The 15,735-nt window shown below is 42.6% G+C and overlaps 1 protein-coding gene across 2 annotated transcripts in view; it reads right to left on the bottom strand.

Annotated features, from left to right (window-relative positions):
* Positions 1 to 15,735, bottom strand: part of LOC138282607 (polyamine-modulated factor 1-binding protein 1-like) — a 1,030,040-nt gene that overhangs the window by 42,047 nt on the left and 972,258 nt on the right. Inside the window, exon 29 of one of the 2 annotated variants that reach the window (XM_069220389.1) lies at positions 12,501 to 12,686. In XM_069220389.1, coding sequence (XP_069076490.1) covers positions 12,501 to 12,686 — 186 coding nt within the window. The remainder of the gene's footprint in view (positions 1 to 12,500; positions 12,687 to 15,735) is intronic. The other variant, XM_069220390.1, reaches the window with a different exon arrangement.

Here is a 15,735-nt window from a genome sequence, read left to right as displayed (position 1 = left end):
AGATTTGACAGTTGCACAGAAAGGGTTAAGGATTCATGAAGTAAAATGCCCAAGCTGAGTCCACAAAACCTGTAGCAATGTTTTGCCAAGAAGAATTCCTAGTTGCACTGGCCAAGAATTTAAATAGTTTTCAACTGCACCACAGTTCCCCCTGGACAGAACTTTCATGTCTGGGCTACAAATTCAAGCTTATACATTTACTTCTAGCAATAGTGCGTTAGTCTGCCTGCTTCTGGTGTGTTGCCTGTCTGCTGCTGGAGCCCCACAATGGTAGAAACCAGAAGTCATTGCAGGTGTGGAGTACTTGAAAACAAAACAGAGGAGCCACAGAAACTGCAGTGTGGTTCCTTAAAGCAAAAGCCTCTTCAAATCTTATTGCAGTCTGGCACAAAAGGAATGAATGATATTGACACACCCTACCTATGTGTGGTGCCAATACAGCGTGTAGAGCACACAGTCTTAAGTTCAGGTATGATTTGCAGCACCCAAATCCATTAAAATGGAGAGTATAGGATTCTGATGAGCACCATCATAACCAAATAACTCTACTATTTTACTGAGTTGCCATCAGAACATTGGGAACACATCCAAGAGCAGTCTGAGGGTGACTCTTGAGATCTGATCTTTCAAACAAAACGTGCCCGACCCTGAGCTTCCCATCGCTGTAACACATCCCCACAGTATTCTCCACTTAGCTTATCAGTCCTTGCATTCTGATGAGAAAAGTCTGAAGAAATGAAGCAAGCTCACAAACATGTGTAAGTCCAAAGGTAACTTTGGACCAAGCTCCCAGCTCCTCTCGAACTGCAGACACTCACAAGTCAGCCTTACTTTTGCCCTAGTCCCACTAAGTCAAAATATATTTTCAGTACTTCCAATAATCTTCCATGATATTATCTGACCCTTTGAATTACAATGACCTCTATAAAGGCTATTTTTCAACATTTTCTTTTACTATTTTTCTCTATATTCTTGTGATGGTTAGCAATGAATTTGGACGTCATATAAAATGAAGTGTTTAATGATTCCTTAAACCACCGATCCCTCTCATAGCACAAGTCTTTCTTTATCTTGTCAGTGTGGCACCTTTTTTTAAAGGTTTTTGTGACTTGACCAATATGGCGCACATGAACAACAAAAGATATTGCTGCACTCTTGATTAAAACTAATATGAGACCTTCAGCTACAACTTCACCTTACCATGCCAGGGGGACCTCTTAGTAGTGGTATGTGAACCACACAATTTGGGGTTTGAGTTTGCTTTGGGGAATGTCAAAAATGTTTTGAGTGAAGCAGATATTCAACTGAGCATATGGGCTGAAACATGTGAGACAGAAGTTAGAAAAAATGGTTCTGAGATGTACCATTTCACCTTTAAATATGACAGACCGTGAAAGTCTGACCCACCATTGCAATATAGTGCTTTTAAGTTTGTGAATACTAGTATACCCAGTGCCATAATTTCATTTGATTTTTTTTTGTAGCAATGAATGAATGACACATTATTTATTAAGTGGACTGGTACCTCATGAAGAAGTGTTCTGGCACTATCAAAATGACTTCAGTGAAAGAGTAGCAGGAAGCTTACATTGCCAAATTTCTTCTTTGAGAAAAACTCAGAACCCTGCACCCAAGATTAAGTATAAAATCTTTAAAGTATTCCTGGAAGGCCACTCTGGTAAAACATGTGCTAGGATTGCTAAAACGGTGCATTTGGATGGCAGCGGTGTTGACACTGCAATCGTTCTGTGAATCTTTACAATTGTTTGTGCCGATGTGTCAATGCATGATTCTGAACTACCACAGTTACTGAACAATTCATACTCCCACACATCATGCGTTATGATAACATTTTGGAAAACCAGGAATAGTTGGTCATAAATCACTAAATCAGTTTCAATCAGAATCCCACTGGACACCAACACAAACTCAAACATATACATGCATTCCTTTAAAATCCCTTTTCCAGTATCGCCAACTGGTGGGTGGATCTCCAAAGCTTCTAGTGAGGTTATCTCTGTTGCATGCCTGTAGTAAACATTGACTGCTTACACCCACATCACCACTAGTGGCCTGCAGCGTACATTGGGTGCATGGGACTGGTTACATCCTACCATGCGTGTATGACGAGAAGTATCTACCTACCACTAAAACAGATGCATTACAGTGATATGAAAACTTTTACCCAGCTCATTCAGATCAGCTTCTTTTATCTCTCATAAAACCAACATCAAAAAGATATTGTGCTTCCAAAACACACCTTACATAGACAGACTTAGAAACACAAGTGATCAGCCAAGAAAGGATAATTCAAGCAATCATGCAAGATGCTAGGACCAATTGCAGCTATGTACTGGGAGGATGATTGGACTAGTAACAGTCAGAGGTACATTCAGTCATGAAGTAGAAAAACATTCTGGCAAACTTAACTGCTCAACCTTTAACCAAACTAGCTGTCCTTTGCCCTTCAGCAAAAAAAAAAATATTTTCCAAAAAATAATACAAATGTGAGCTTTCAGATATAGAAGCTTTGTCTAACTCCTCAGAAGCACGAGGAAACTAGAAAAGGGAAAAAAAGACGCATATAAACATAATATAATGCCATGGGATGAGCCAAAATAAGAAAACAATAGATTTTAATCAAGGTACCGTCACTCGTGGCAATAGCAGGGAACAACAAAATATTAAACCAGAAAAAGCTAACACTGAAAACAACAGCAAATGCATCGAAGTAATTGTATTAATCCAAAGAAGCATATGCACAAAAAAAGTAATATTTTCTTTGCTAGGAGAGGGCTTTGTGCATTATCCCATAAGACTTAAGCTAACGAACTTGACTGTTCATATTTTGTGCACCTTGCAGTGATAAAAAAAAACTACGAAGTGATTCATCTGTTATAATGACACACCAGTCGGAGCCTAATAATAACCCTGCCATTTTCTGCACATGTAGCAGAGGTCGAAGATGAGAGTATGAAAGGTGGACATTGCCCTTAGCAATTTTCCAAGGTTGACACAGCTGATATATTCAGGATGCAGTTTGTCATTTCACTACAACATGAAGATACTTTTAAATAATCTCGAAAACTGTTCGAACCTCAAACAATATTAGGGATTTTAGCACGTTTATTCACAATGACTGTTCACACAGTGGAGTAACATGTCTGCACAGTATTACTCCAACACCACCGATGTACACAACATAAATCACAAAGTGTAAAGTGGACCCATAGTGCAATACTGCACATGCCCAGTGACGTCTAAAACTATGGATCTTCTACATTGTGCATACGTTCAAAGACATGTATGTTCAGCTCAGCTCTAGGTCATACATGCTGCAATCATTATATTACTTCACCAAATATCTTGCAGTATAATCACTGTAAAGCAACGGCGAACACACTCATGACATCGCATGCTAAGGGCTGGTTAGCTGATGTACAATCATTTTCACATGTTCCTCCGATTTCGATGCAGTAAAAGTCAATATCAAAAATATATGTAAGATTTGCAAACAAATCAAAGAAAACGATATCAAAATTCGTCAGAAAAGGTAAACAAAGAGAGAAATTAAAGGGAAAAGTTCTCCGGCTTCAGCAGAAGGTATTACAGTTGGTGTGTTTACGCCTGAGACATGTTGGTGCAAATCTAAATACTCCCACACGAACCATGGTTTGTAGAACCCATGCGAGGAGTCGACGCATCCCAGCACGTCTTAAAAGTCGCTCTATTCGGAGAGCGGCAGAGTTTAAATAAACTAATAAGGCATATCTCGGGAACAAGCAAACGTAAGGTTTGACAGAGAGAGGCAGCGAGAGATAAGCAGACAAGAACACTTTAGCAGAAGAGTGAAATCTCATTAGTAAAGAGGGAGGCAGAGTAGGGTCGGGAGGAGGGTTGAGAAGAGTTTAAATGTCTTATTGTTTGCAAGACTACACGCGTAGGAGGCAGAGAAATATCCGATTTAAAAGGCAGATTTATAGGCCGAGAATGAATTGGTGCAATGAGATTCGTAGCAGCGCTCGTCTCTGTAACTTGGGAGATTTATACCAGGCGGTTTGTATTTTCTGAAAACCGTCCTGGGGATTTGCAAATGAACCTAGCACTTTCTTCCCGTTTACCAACCAGCCCAGGGATTCGAAACCATTCTGGATGCAATTTACAGCCCAAACTGTTTCTCGAAGGAAGGAAGGGGCTGCTTTCAGAAGGATGCCAGCGAGTGAAGGGGGAGGCCCTGGTGGAATAAACTGCAGCCTGGCTGTTACTGCCAGGCGGCTAAGTGAAAAGCAGCGCCCGCAGAGTGGGCACAGGGCCAAGGAGGCGGCTTAGGCACAGATAAAGTCATTCACTAACAGGACCGTCTGGCCATTCTATTTGGGAAAATAGAAATAGAGAAATAAACATCTCTGCTTGTGATGACTGGCGAGCAGAATACCGGGCTGTTCGCCATGACGAGGGCACGCGGGCATCCAATACCCGTTTATGTTATCACTGTGGAAACTGGGCACACGTGCGAGATAGCCAGCATCAATTTCTAAAACACTACACTGGAATATGTTCAACATTTCAGAATATAGTACACCATCAGATATTTTAGGCCTTTACGTTACAACAAAAAAGAAGTTATGTCATGTGCTGGTTTGTAGGCTATCTTTTCGCCGTTCGAACCACTGAGAACAAGCTGTGTGATGGTCCCTGGAACCCCTCCACCAATATGTATACGACTAAGTAACCTAGGTGCTCTCCATTTTGAAGAAGCAAAAACAAACAAGTCGGTCACTGTGCTAAACCAGATTAAAATAAACTCCTCTTTATATCTTTTTTTTTTATTTGCACTTTAATTTTTTTCAAAAGTCAACCACTTGTTAGGAAAGGGAACGGAAGTGTGATAGTCCCAGACAGCTAGTCACGTCTATGATCAAAAGCACTATTACAGTGAATTCACTATTCCTACAGCTAGGTTGAATAGCCACACAAAGCACTGATATCTTGTAGCCACACAACACCACATATTGCCCCAGAGGAGATACATGTAACCATAGACCATAAACCACAGAAAAAAGACCAGGGTATACCAGATTTTGTTGGCGAAAGCTTGGCTGCAGGTTTAGTGTTGCAAAAGTAGTCAAGACAAAATTTGGTTAACTTATGGGCGATCCAGGACTGTCAGCGGATGAACCACATATGGTGACCGTCCACCTGATTGGGCAATGAGTGTCTTCCTTGTGGACCCTCTGAAACTGAACTCATGCGCACTGGTGGAGTGGTACAGGGCAAGCCCTCAGTTGTCAGGTTTACAACCGGCAATGGGACTAATGGGGCACCAGGGCTGTTTCCCAGGGTTCTGCAGTAAGGACTCCCAGGGAGTTGGCCTGGAGCATAACGTCTGCACTCCCTGCTTGGTTGATTTCTGCACCAAACTCCTTTGGATCGCCCTGTAACGCCTCCAAGCCACAGAGGCAGCTGCCACAGGCTATGCCCCCCCCAATGCTACCCTACCTAAATTTATGGCAATCTTTTTACCTGCATTCTGCTGTCTTCAGTATCTCCTGCAATTCTAAAAGAAATATATCTGTGCTCACATCCGATAAACGGGCTCTATCTTCTGCCAAGTAAACCCTGGTGTGCATGTTGATCAACCCTGCCTTAAGAATCCACATCCCCTTTGCGCTGTGAACTTCTGCATAGCACTGTTAATACGTCCATAAGATAGTTCAATTGCAGCTTCAGACTGTGCTCCCCTCCAAAACCACCATGGGGTGATCTCTGATGAAATGATCACACAAGACCCCCTAACTCTGCTGATATCAACCAGTGCTTCTTTCATGGCCTGAACCAGGTTGTGCCCTCCTAATGTGGTTAAGTCATTCCACTGAAGTGACTCAATGCCACACTGGGGCACTTGGATAGCTATAAAGCCCTTGGTAAAGCTTATTTAGGAGCTGCACCCATCGAATGCCTGAAAAACCCATCCACATTATCTTGGCACAGGGAAAGCCATGGTTCTAGTTTCTTGCTTTAGCCAGTTGTGCCACCCATATGATGAAAGATTGGCCGATATTCCAAACTGTGACCACTAGCACAAAATAATGCAGAGGCCACTGTATCACAATTGTTTCAATAAAAGCAATGTGTTTAATAAATGTAGGCAATCTTTTGTGAGTATTTAACCCAACCTGCATTTCACAAATCCTCTATCAGTTAACCAACGAACATGCCTTTGCCATGCAAAACTGACATTGATGCGAAAGACAAACAATACAAGAACCTATTTACTAAGTGTGGGCTGCAGAACAGCAGTCTACACGTAGCAACCTTCCACCCATGCTCATCTAAACCTACACCCAGGGAGTGATACTCCCCATGCAGTAGGGGAGGGGGGCTACCCCCCTCCCAATGCACCCCAAACTGGGTTACCCCTTTCTCAAAGCCTGATGTATACGTTATAGCAGTCTGATTCCCACCGGCCCAATTTTTTTTTTAATCTGGTCAGTGGTGAGGCCTGCTTTGTATCCGGATGTTGCTGCCCCTACCCTTAAAGAATGTGTGGAGTAATGTTTGGTCGTATGGCCCGCTGAGCGCAGGCAGGCATCTATTACCTGACTGAACTGGAGACGGTGAGCAGGGAGCCATATGCATGGCACAAAAAGTAGAACCACATAGCTGGCAGGACAGCAAAGTATATTATAACCAAAGCCACTGGGCAATAAGCTGGTTCCCCCAGGGTGCTTAGACAAATGGTCCTGCCCTGCCCACTTTTTTCAGTTTTAGTTCTGCGAGCCATTATCTCCAGTGACCTGGGTATGACTGAAATGTCATGCAGGGCCAAAGCATGCATGCTGGTGTCTCTCGTAGACTTGGTCGCTAACTTGCCACACCTAAATGCCCCAAAGAAGGATAATGCAAAGGCTGCCAAGAAAAGGGTTGTTTCATAACTGGAGTAGGTGGCTTTGTGTACACAATTTAACATGTCTCTCAAAATGTAAAATTTAATGGGGGCTCTGCTATCTGCCCGTCTGTGCTTGGACCACTAGCAAACTTTCAAAGCTTCTGTGAGAAGAAAAGAGGTGGTTGGGTCTGGGAAGCCTTATAGGGAGTGTGAGGCTGTGGGCACCATGCATTTATCGCCACTAACAACCCCACCCCACAGGTGTGCCCTCTGCCATGAAGTGACCATTACAACCCAGTGGACTGGGCTGGTTACTTACCAATGAGGTAGATCCACCCCAAACTGGCTGGGGCATGAGGGGTGAAGGGGCACCGCGGGGCACACGAATACAGCATTAGGCCCCTTCCCGCCAAAGTGGATGCACAACGCTGGCAGTCAAATATCATAAAATGTTAAGAAAATGTAAACGTAAGGAAGACCAGATTGGCTGCAAATGTATGGCAAAAATCTCTTTGGCAAATCTACAAGCAGCACATGGACTAATATTAACCTAATACTATTCATAAATCCCTATATAAGAGGTTGCATTCTGAGAGATTTTGCTAAAGCCAAGAGGTAGAGAACACTATCACAGGCATAGTGCACTCGGGTGGGTCTGTAGGGGCCATTTACCTATACAGAGATCACTGTCACGAGGGCTGAGTGCTCCGTACCAGCAAATCTCACTCAATAGTTGGGGAATGGGTATTCCAAGGCATGATTAATCTTGCAAGTTTGGTAATGTTCATAAGCATGCATGTCTGTGTGCAATATCACTCTCCTCACATTCCCCTTTCCACCCTGGAAATAGCTCCAGTTTTACTTCAAACAAGGGCAGGTCAAAGCCCAACTCCACAGTGAGAAGAGAAACAGATTATCCCTATACTCAAAAGTGGTACATGGGAAGCACTTTCTTCGTGGAGAAATACAACGTACATTTGCACAGGAGATCCTATTCTTCTGTGCAAATTTCTTTACTTTAGAGAACACTGATAAGTGGGACGAGTATCTCACTAGGAATGTCATGACAATCCCAGGAATATACATGGAAACCTGCACATGGCATAGCTTTCCATGATTACTCATGGGAATGTTTGTGAATTCGAAAATGTAGTAAATATACAGCCACCCTTAGGTGTAAATCTGTGAGTTCAGATTTAATATTTACTTTATGAATCACACTGACTTTGTCCAGAGTCTGACCAGGTAGTATTTGTGGATACTATTACTTAGCACAAGTTTATACTCTTCAGGCAAGGCTATGTCTACTGTGCAATTTACAGCTAAACAATTTCCTTTACTTATAGAAATGGCATCAAAAAGGGGAAATATTCTCTTCTGCTCACAGCAAGGTAGACTGTGTGCCAATATGAATATATCCAATGAAGATAAACATTAAAAACAAATAACCACAAACACAAACTGATCACCGCATCTAATGTGCATCTGCTTCTTTGTATGAGTGTGCAAACAAAAGGACACACTGTTTAAGTAAATGAGCAATTTAATTAAACCACGTGACAAGATAAACGCATGTAAGAGCTGATGTGGCAATGCCCTATAACTCGAGATCGTGTGATACTTTGCAACAATAACCATTAAAATTTGAGTTTGGACTTTAGTTATATGTTTGTACCTCAAAAATCAGCATCACTGTAGTACAAGTTAAACGGGTTCAAACGATTATGTGACTAGCTTTAGAACAGTTTTGGAAATGGAAGACTCTTCTGTTTCTTGCACACATCTTTATGGCTTTGGCTGGCCTCACTGGCATATAGAGTTCATCAAGTATGGTAGGGACTCAGATCCAAATTGTAACTTTTTGCAGAAGTGTACAAAGATTCTAGCCCTGCCAACTCAATTGGTGCCCCCTTGTGTCACACAATGTTGTCAACTCTTCACATGGTCACTCTGTGAGGTGCTGATATCGATCAATAAAAACAAGGCAAGTTGGAAACCTCTATGTAGAATGGGTTACAAGTTCATGAGCTGGGGTTCTGCAGAGTTACATTAATTTTCGGGTTTTATAATCTCCCCAAAACATGGGAGGCAAACCTTTTAGGGAGGGTAGGATCGGTTGTCTTGGCCAATGAGTGATACATACGCTCTTCATAACCTCAACTACTCCAAATAACAATTCAAAGCTACTCATGGTTTGAGAAACTGCATGCCTCCCCCCTCTGCAGGCCATACCTTCTCCACTCTCTCACATAGGTTCAATCACAAATTGCTCACTGCATTTTAGACAGTTTGCACAGTCCTCCAAGTTTATGGTAAATCAGATGCACAAAACAATCTTCCAGAACATCTTCAAAAGAATCAAATACGAGGCAGCCACAATCTGGATGAGTGGAACAACAGGTGGATGGGGGTTGAGATGATGGAATAAAAAGCTTTATTCAGTTTAAATCCAGATTTGTGACTGAATGGATACAGCTTTGCTTTCGAAGCCCCACAGTACTTGTCTGACCCAAAACCTTTATCACCTCCACCATAGCAAAATTTAGCACTTACAAGTCTGTAGCTGTTAGACTTTTCATCCATGGCGTGGTCTCCTTTACTTTTTTGCCTCTGTTTCCCAGGTTGTTGATGTGTGCTGGGCTTCGATTTTGCTGTTTTTGTTATGCTAGGCACTTTACAACTGCTAACCAGTGCTAAAGTGCAAGTGTTCCTATACAAAATGTTTAAGTAATTGGTTGATCCATGAATGGCGTATTTGATTTACTAGTAAGTCCCTTGTAAAGTGCACTAGAGGTGCCCAGGGCCTGTAAACCAAATGCTACTAGTGGGCCTGCAGCACTGGTTGTGCCACCCACCCAAGTAGCTCTGTAATCATGTCTCAAACATGCCACTGCAGTGTCTGTGTGTGCAGTTTTAACTGTAAATTTGACTTGGCAAGTGTACTCACTTGCCAGGCCTAAACCTTCCCTTTTCTTACATGTAAGGCACCCCTAAGGAAGGCCCTAGGTAGCCCTAAGGGCAGGGTGCAGTGTATGGTTAAGGTAGGACATGTAGTAATGTGTTTTTTATATGTCCTGACAGTGAAATATTGCTAAATTCGTTTTTTCACTGTTGTAAGGCCTGTCCCTCTCATAGGTTAACATAGGGGCTACCTTTAAATATGATTAAAGTGTAGATTCCCTTTGGGAGCCAATGGACATGTGGAGTTTGGGGTCTCTGAGCTCACAATTTAAAAATACATCTTTTAGTAAAGTTGATTTTTAGATTGTGTGCTTGAAAATGCCACTTTTGGAAAGTGAGCATTTTCTTGCTTATAACATTTCTATGACTCTGCCTGTTTGTGGATTCCCTGTTTGGGTCAGTTTGACAGTTGTGCTGGTTGCACCTCACACTAGACAGTGACACAAAGGGAGCTGGGGTGTAGTCTGCATTTCCTAATGAGACATCTGTGCTAGGAAGAGGGGAGGAGTGGTCACTCGCACCTGAAATGGCTGTGCCTTCCCTCACACAATGCAGTCTCCAACCCCCTGGTGAGTGTCTGGGGCCTGGCCTGGGCAAGGCAGGATTTCACATTCAGGAGAGACTTTGCTCAGAAGTAGGCCTACGTCAAAGGAGAAAATGGGTATAAGAAGGGCACCCAAAACCGCAGACTTTAGAACACTTCTGGAAACCAAGAGAAACCTCTGCCTGGAGAAGAGCTTAAGAGCTGAGGGAGAAGAGCTGCCCTGCCTGTGACTGTGCTTTGTGGAGCTATCCTGCAGTTGCTGCTTCTGCCAGAGTAAGAGGACAAAGACTGGACTTTGTGTGCCTTCCACCTTGTGAATATCTCCAAGGGCTTGATTTAGAGCTTGCCTCCTGTTGTTTGAAGTCTCAGGGACAGCAAAGACGTCTCTCTGCCAGTACCTGGAGTCTCTGGAGACTCTCCTACTCTGCCCTGTGTGCCATCCAGTTCCTGGGACCCTGAAAGGAGAAGTTGGCAACATGAGGAAGAAATCCACGCACAGAACACTGTATGGGGAAAAGATTGACGCAGCTCTGATCTGCGGCTGAAAAATCTACGCAGTGAGGGCTTCGCAGCTGCAAATCGACACTCACCTGCAACGCCACTGAAGAATCGACGCATGGAGCTGGAGAAACAACATGCAGCATCGCTGACGGAGGCTGGGAGATCGCAACCTGCGCTGCGTGGTTTTTGGATCATCGTGCGGCTGGATTTCTGATGCAAGTACCGCTGGGTGTGTGAAAACAACACAAGGCCTGCCCGGACCGGTGTGTGCTGACTGGATCGATGCATTGCTCTCCTGCGGAGAGAATAAACGACATGCCCGACCCGAAGAAAGGAGAAACTTTGCAAGGTCTCGCTCATGAGTGAAATCGATGTATTGCAAGCCCTTTTTGACGCACACTCGCCTGTGTGGGGTTATTTTTGACACACCCAGGGTACATTTTCAGGCTAACAGGGTTAGCGTGTGTCTAAAACTTCATAAAGACTCTTTTTGCTTTTTAATTGGTAACTTGACTTGTGTATTGTGGACTTTTGTCATTTTGGTCTTGTTTTGTTTAGATAAACATTCTCTATTTTTCTAAACCTGTGTTGTATAATTTTTTTGTGTTTTCATTAAGTTACTGTGTGTTGGTACAAATACTTTACATCTAGCACTCTGAAGTTAAGCCTACTGCTCATGCTAAGCAACCAAGGGGGTAAGCAGGGGTTAGGTGAGGGTGATTCTCTTTTACCTTGACTAGAGTGAGAGCCCTTGCTTGGACAGGGGGTAACCTGACTGCCAACCAAAGACCTTATTTCTAACAGTAGCCATGAAGGTGCTAATGACCACAAAGGTAAAACATAAGTGTCAATAATTCCAGCCCCTAGTCTGCCAGAAGAAGAGTTAGAGTGGAAAGTAATGAGATGGTGTTCCCTTAAAAACCTTTTTGAATTATTTACATTGGTGATTTGGTGAGTATTAAAGTGTGGTGTTTTACATTGCAATGTCAAATTTAACCCCTTGAGTGAAACAAGAAGAATTCAGGGGGTACTGACTACTCACTGTTTAAAGTCTGATGCCCTGACAGGGGCACTCATGAAATAATCCAATATTTTCAAAGTGTGCCAAACTAATATTATCATCCCCAGTAGCATTTAACATTTTCTTCATTGTCTTAGCCTTCAAGATACCATGTTCAGCGTATAGCATTATATAAGTACACATAAAGTAAACTAAATGGAAGTTTTAACAAATTGGTTTTCTGTATTTGATAGCTATAAAGTCCAGGCCTTTTATTACTTTCTTCCAATTCACCACAGAATACACCATTTGTTATACATAATTTCATTCTAAAGACCTTTTCCATCAAAAGGAGCACAGTGCTAAGACCTGTAAAGTCGTTGTAGTTACTGTAAAGAAGAAAGTATTCATTCTTGTACTTAAATGAGTGGTGAAGCCAGAAAATATTAACAGACATCTAATTATAATTTATATAACGATCGATTACCCACAAGGCATATCTCATATGCATTATCATCTGTATTTGTAAGAGGAAAAACATACATCAAAAAAACAGGATGCTTCTTTGGAAAAAAAGTAAATTTTCTACATTGTTATAAAAGCACCTCAAAAAGACACTCTACCTCCTGCACCATCTTCTTGTTCAGATCCTGCATTTTCTTTAATTCGTTGTCTTGCAAAGTGGTCTTTACTTCATAGGCAGACACCTCTTTCTTCAATTTCTCATTTTGCTGCTGTAGACTCACGATATTGGTAATACAGGACGAAGCTTCCTTAGACTTCTCCCTCAACTAAATCAAAGGGTGAGTTCCAATAGTTATATAATTCGACATCATTAATTTGCCCAAAACTCAACTATATTTTAACATTTACCACTTATGGTTTTAGGAATATCCGTTTTAAAAGCTCATATCGACAGCTCTTCAACTTATTATAAAACAAGTTAAAAGAGACAACTAATCAATGGTGCACGTGGCAGAATTACACACTTGCAATAAAGAGCGAATTGCAAATTAGACATGGTAAATCTGAAGAAGGTGTTTTATTCTGACAATTTAAACATCACAAATAAAGCAATCGAAAACATGAAATTACTTTTTCAGTGTTATACTATTTCAAGGTTTGTAGCACAATACATGATGATGAAGTCTCAGAGTAGGAGCTACAGATGTCAATTGTAGTAACAAGCATTGACAAAGCCAACAGGTCTTGCCTCTGCAAGACCTATTGGTTTTATCAATGTGTTTTAGCCATGTTGCACACCAGTGTAGCTGCTGTTCAGCATGGCTAAAAGTTGGTGGTGTAGAGAAGAATGAGGTATCACAGAATGGAATGGTGAAGAGTGGGTTAGAGTGTTGTAGCGTGGAGTGGCAGAGTTCACAGATTGGAGTCAAATAATGTGGAGTTGCGTAAAGTGGCATAAGCTGGAGTGGCATGGAACAGAGCAGACTGGTGCAGAGCGCATTGCCATAGAGGGTTGCAGAGTATAGTGGCAAAGTGCAGTGGCACGGATTGCAGTGGCATTTAATTTTGCAGTGTATAATACAGTGTCATAGAATACAGTGGCACAGATTAGAGTGGCACCAATTAGAATGGTGCATAGTAGAATGCAGTGGTGCAGAGTGCAGTGGCATAGAATGCTGTGTAGAGTAATGTGGCATAAGAATGCTGTGGTATAACAATGCTGTGGCACAGAGTGGTGTATAGTGGAATAGAGTGGTGCAGAGTGCAGTGGCATAGAGTGTAGTGAGGAGTAGAGTGGCACAGAGTTTAGTGGTGGAGAGTGCAGTGTTACAGGGTAGAGTTTCAGAGTGCAGTGGAGCAGAGTGGCATAGAGTGCAGTGGAGCATAGCGGCATAGAGAGCAGTGGCATAGAGTACAGTAATGCAGAGTAGAGTGCAGTGGCCGAGTGCAGTTGTGCAAAGGCATAGAGTGCAGTGGTTAATAGTTGTGTGGCGTAAGGTGCAGTGGCATGGAGTGGTGTATAATGCAGTAGAGTGGCATAGAGTGCTGTGGGAGTAGAGTAGATTGTTTCAGAGTACAGTGAAGTGGCTTAGAGTGGAGTGGTGCAGCGTAGCGTGCAGTTGTGTAGAACGGCATAGAGTAAAGTGGTGTGGATGCAGTGGAATAGAGTGCACTGTTGCAGAAATGATTAGAGTGGCATACAGTAGATTTTCAGGTAGTGCAGGGACAAAGGGTTCAGTGATACAGAGTAAAGTGCAATAGCGTAGATTGTGTTGGCATATAATGCAGTGGTGTAGAGTGCAAAGTGGCACATAGTGGAGAGGTACAGAGTAGATTGGTGTGGCCTAGACTTGAGTGGTGTAGAGTGCAGTGGTGAAAAGTGCATTGGCATAGAGTAGACTGGTACAGGGTAGAGTAGATGCAAAGCTTGAAGGTGCATAGAATCCAGTGGCGTAGAGTGGAGTGGTGCAATGGTGTGGAGTGGTACAGAGCAGAGGTAGCAGTGTGTAGTAGTGCAGAGTAAATTGGAGTAGAGACATGGGTGGCGATTCCTTGGCTGGGGAGGAGGTTCGTCCCACCGCTCAGTCAGGCAGTGACAAATAAAATGATGATAGAATAATTTTATTATCATTTTATTTGTAAGTGTCTGAGCCATACACGTCTAAGGCCGGGCCGGGTTATAGGGAGGAGGAGTGGTGGGCACTGTAAAGTGCACGTCAGCATGGCCAGCCATCTTAGGCTGACCGTTACATTGGCACAGACATACAGTTTTACTAATGAAGTTACACAGTGCACAAACGAAAATGTGTGGAAATTGCATCACTTATTGTAATGATTTCTTTTGATCATATTAAAGTATTTGTTTCCATCACACTCCAGAAATAAAAAATTAGCTTCATTTAGTGTTCATAATTCTCATATATTCTGAAATACCTACACAATTCATTTAAATGTTGTTGTCTGTTAGAAAAACCTCTTTCACTTTGAAGTCAGAGAAAGAAAAATAAACAAGGCTTATAGAGCAAGTTGCATACCATGCAAAAAGTAGGAAATGTGGACATATGTTGTACATGTCTTGGCAGGAGAAAACTTCTAGAGTCGGTTTTCACTGATGTATGGTTATCTCTTCCATAGACTAACACAGGATTACCTTATTACACTTAATAAGTGATAACTTCAGATTATGGCCACATTGAGGAGTGCTGTTTATACTCAAATGAATTAATAATTTCAAATCCACCTTAAATGGTGAAGTCAGATGTTAGGTAACTGTTTCGAAAATGCCACATTTAGAAAATTTAAATTTTTGCTACCTCAGCCAAATGTGCCTCTCTATCAGTGCCCAGTGTCGGATGCTGTGAATGGCTCCTCTGTGGTTTTTGTTTATATTCCTTCGAGACATAGAGACAAATGGGCCTTGAATGTGAGGCATGATGCTACTCTCCTGAGCAGGATGTCCTGGGGGCTTGTACTTAGCTTTCCTGCACTTCAGAAGGTAGCCTCAGGGCTTGCCCACCCCCTTTCTGACTTCTGTAGGCTGCCTGCCCTGCTATGCCACTGAAAAATGTAGAGCACACCTAGACCTGCATGCCCTTTGTCACCCTAGACAGTTTGGAGACGAACCCATGAAAGGAGAAAGGTTAGACAAAAGGGGCAACCCCACTCAGAGGCTGACACGGGGATAAAATGGGCACCTTTAGAGACCATCACTAGAACACTCCTGGGCCTCTGGAAGATTCAGAAGGACTGCCCTGCTGACTGAAGAAGGAAGCTTGGACCTGCTTGTCTGGAACACTGGCTCCCTGAAGTGACTACAAGGGTCAATTAGTTGACTTCCTGTTGGAGCTACAGGGCACAACAAGCTTCCAGAGGCAT

This window comes from Pleurodeles waltl, chromosome 2_2 (genome assembly GCF_031143425.1).
Source record: "Pleurodeles waltl isolate 20211129_DDA chromosome 2_2, aPleWal1.hap1.20221129, whole genome shotgun sequence".
Lineage (NCBI taxonomy): Eukaryota > Metazoa > Chordata > Amphibia > Caudata > Salamandridae > Pleurodeles > Pleurodeles waltl.
Note: the sequence above shows the minus strand (reverse complement) of the source record. Positions and strands in the feature narration are given on the sequence as shown.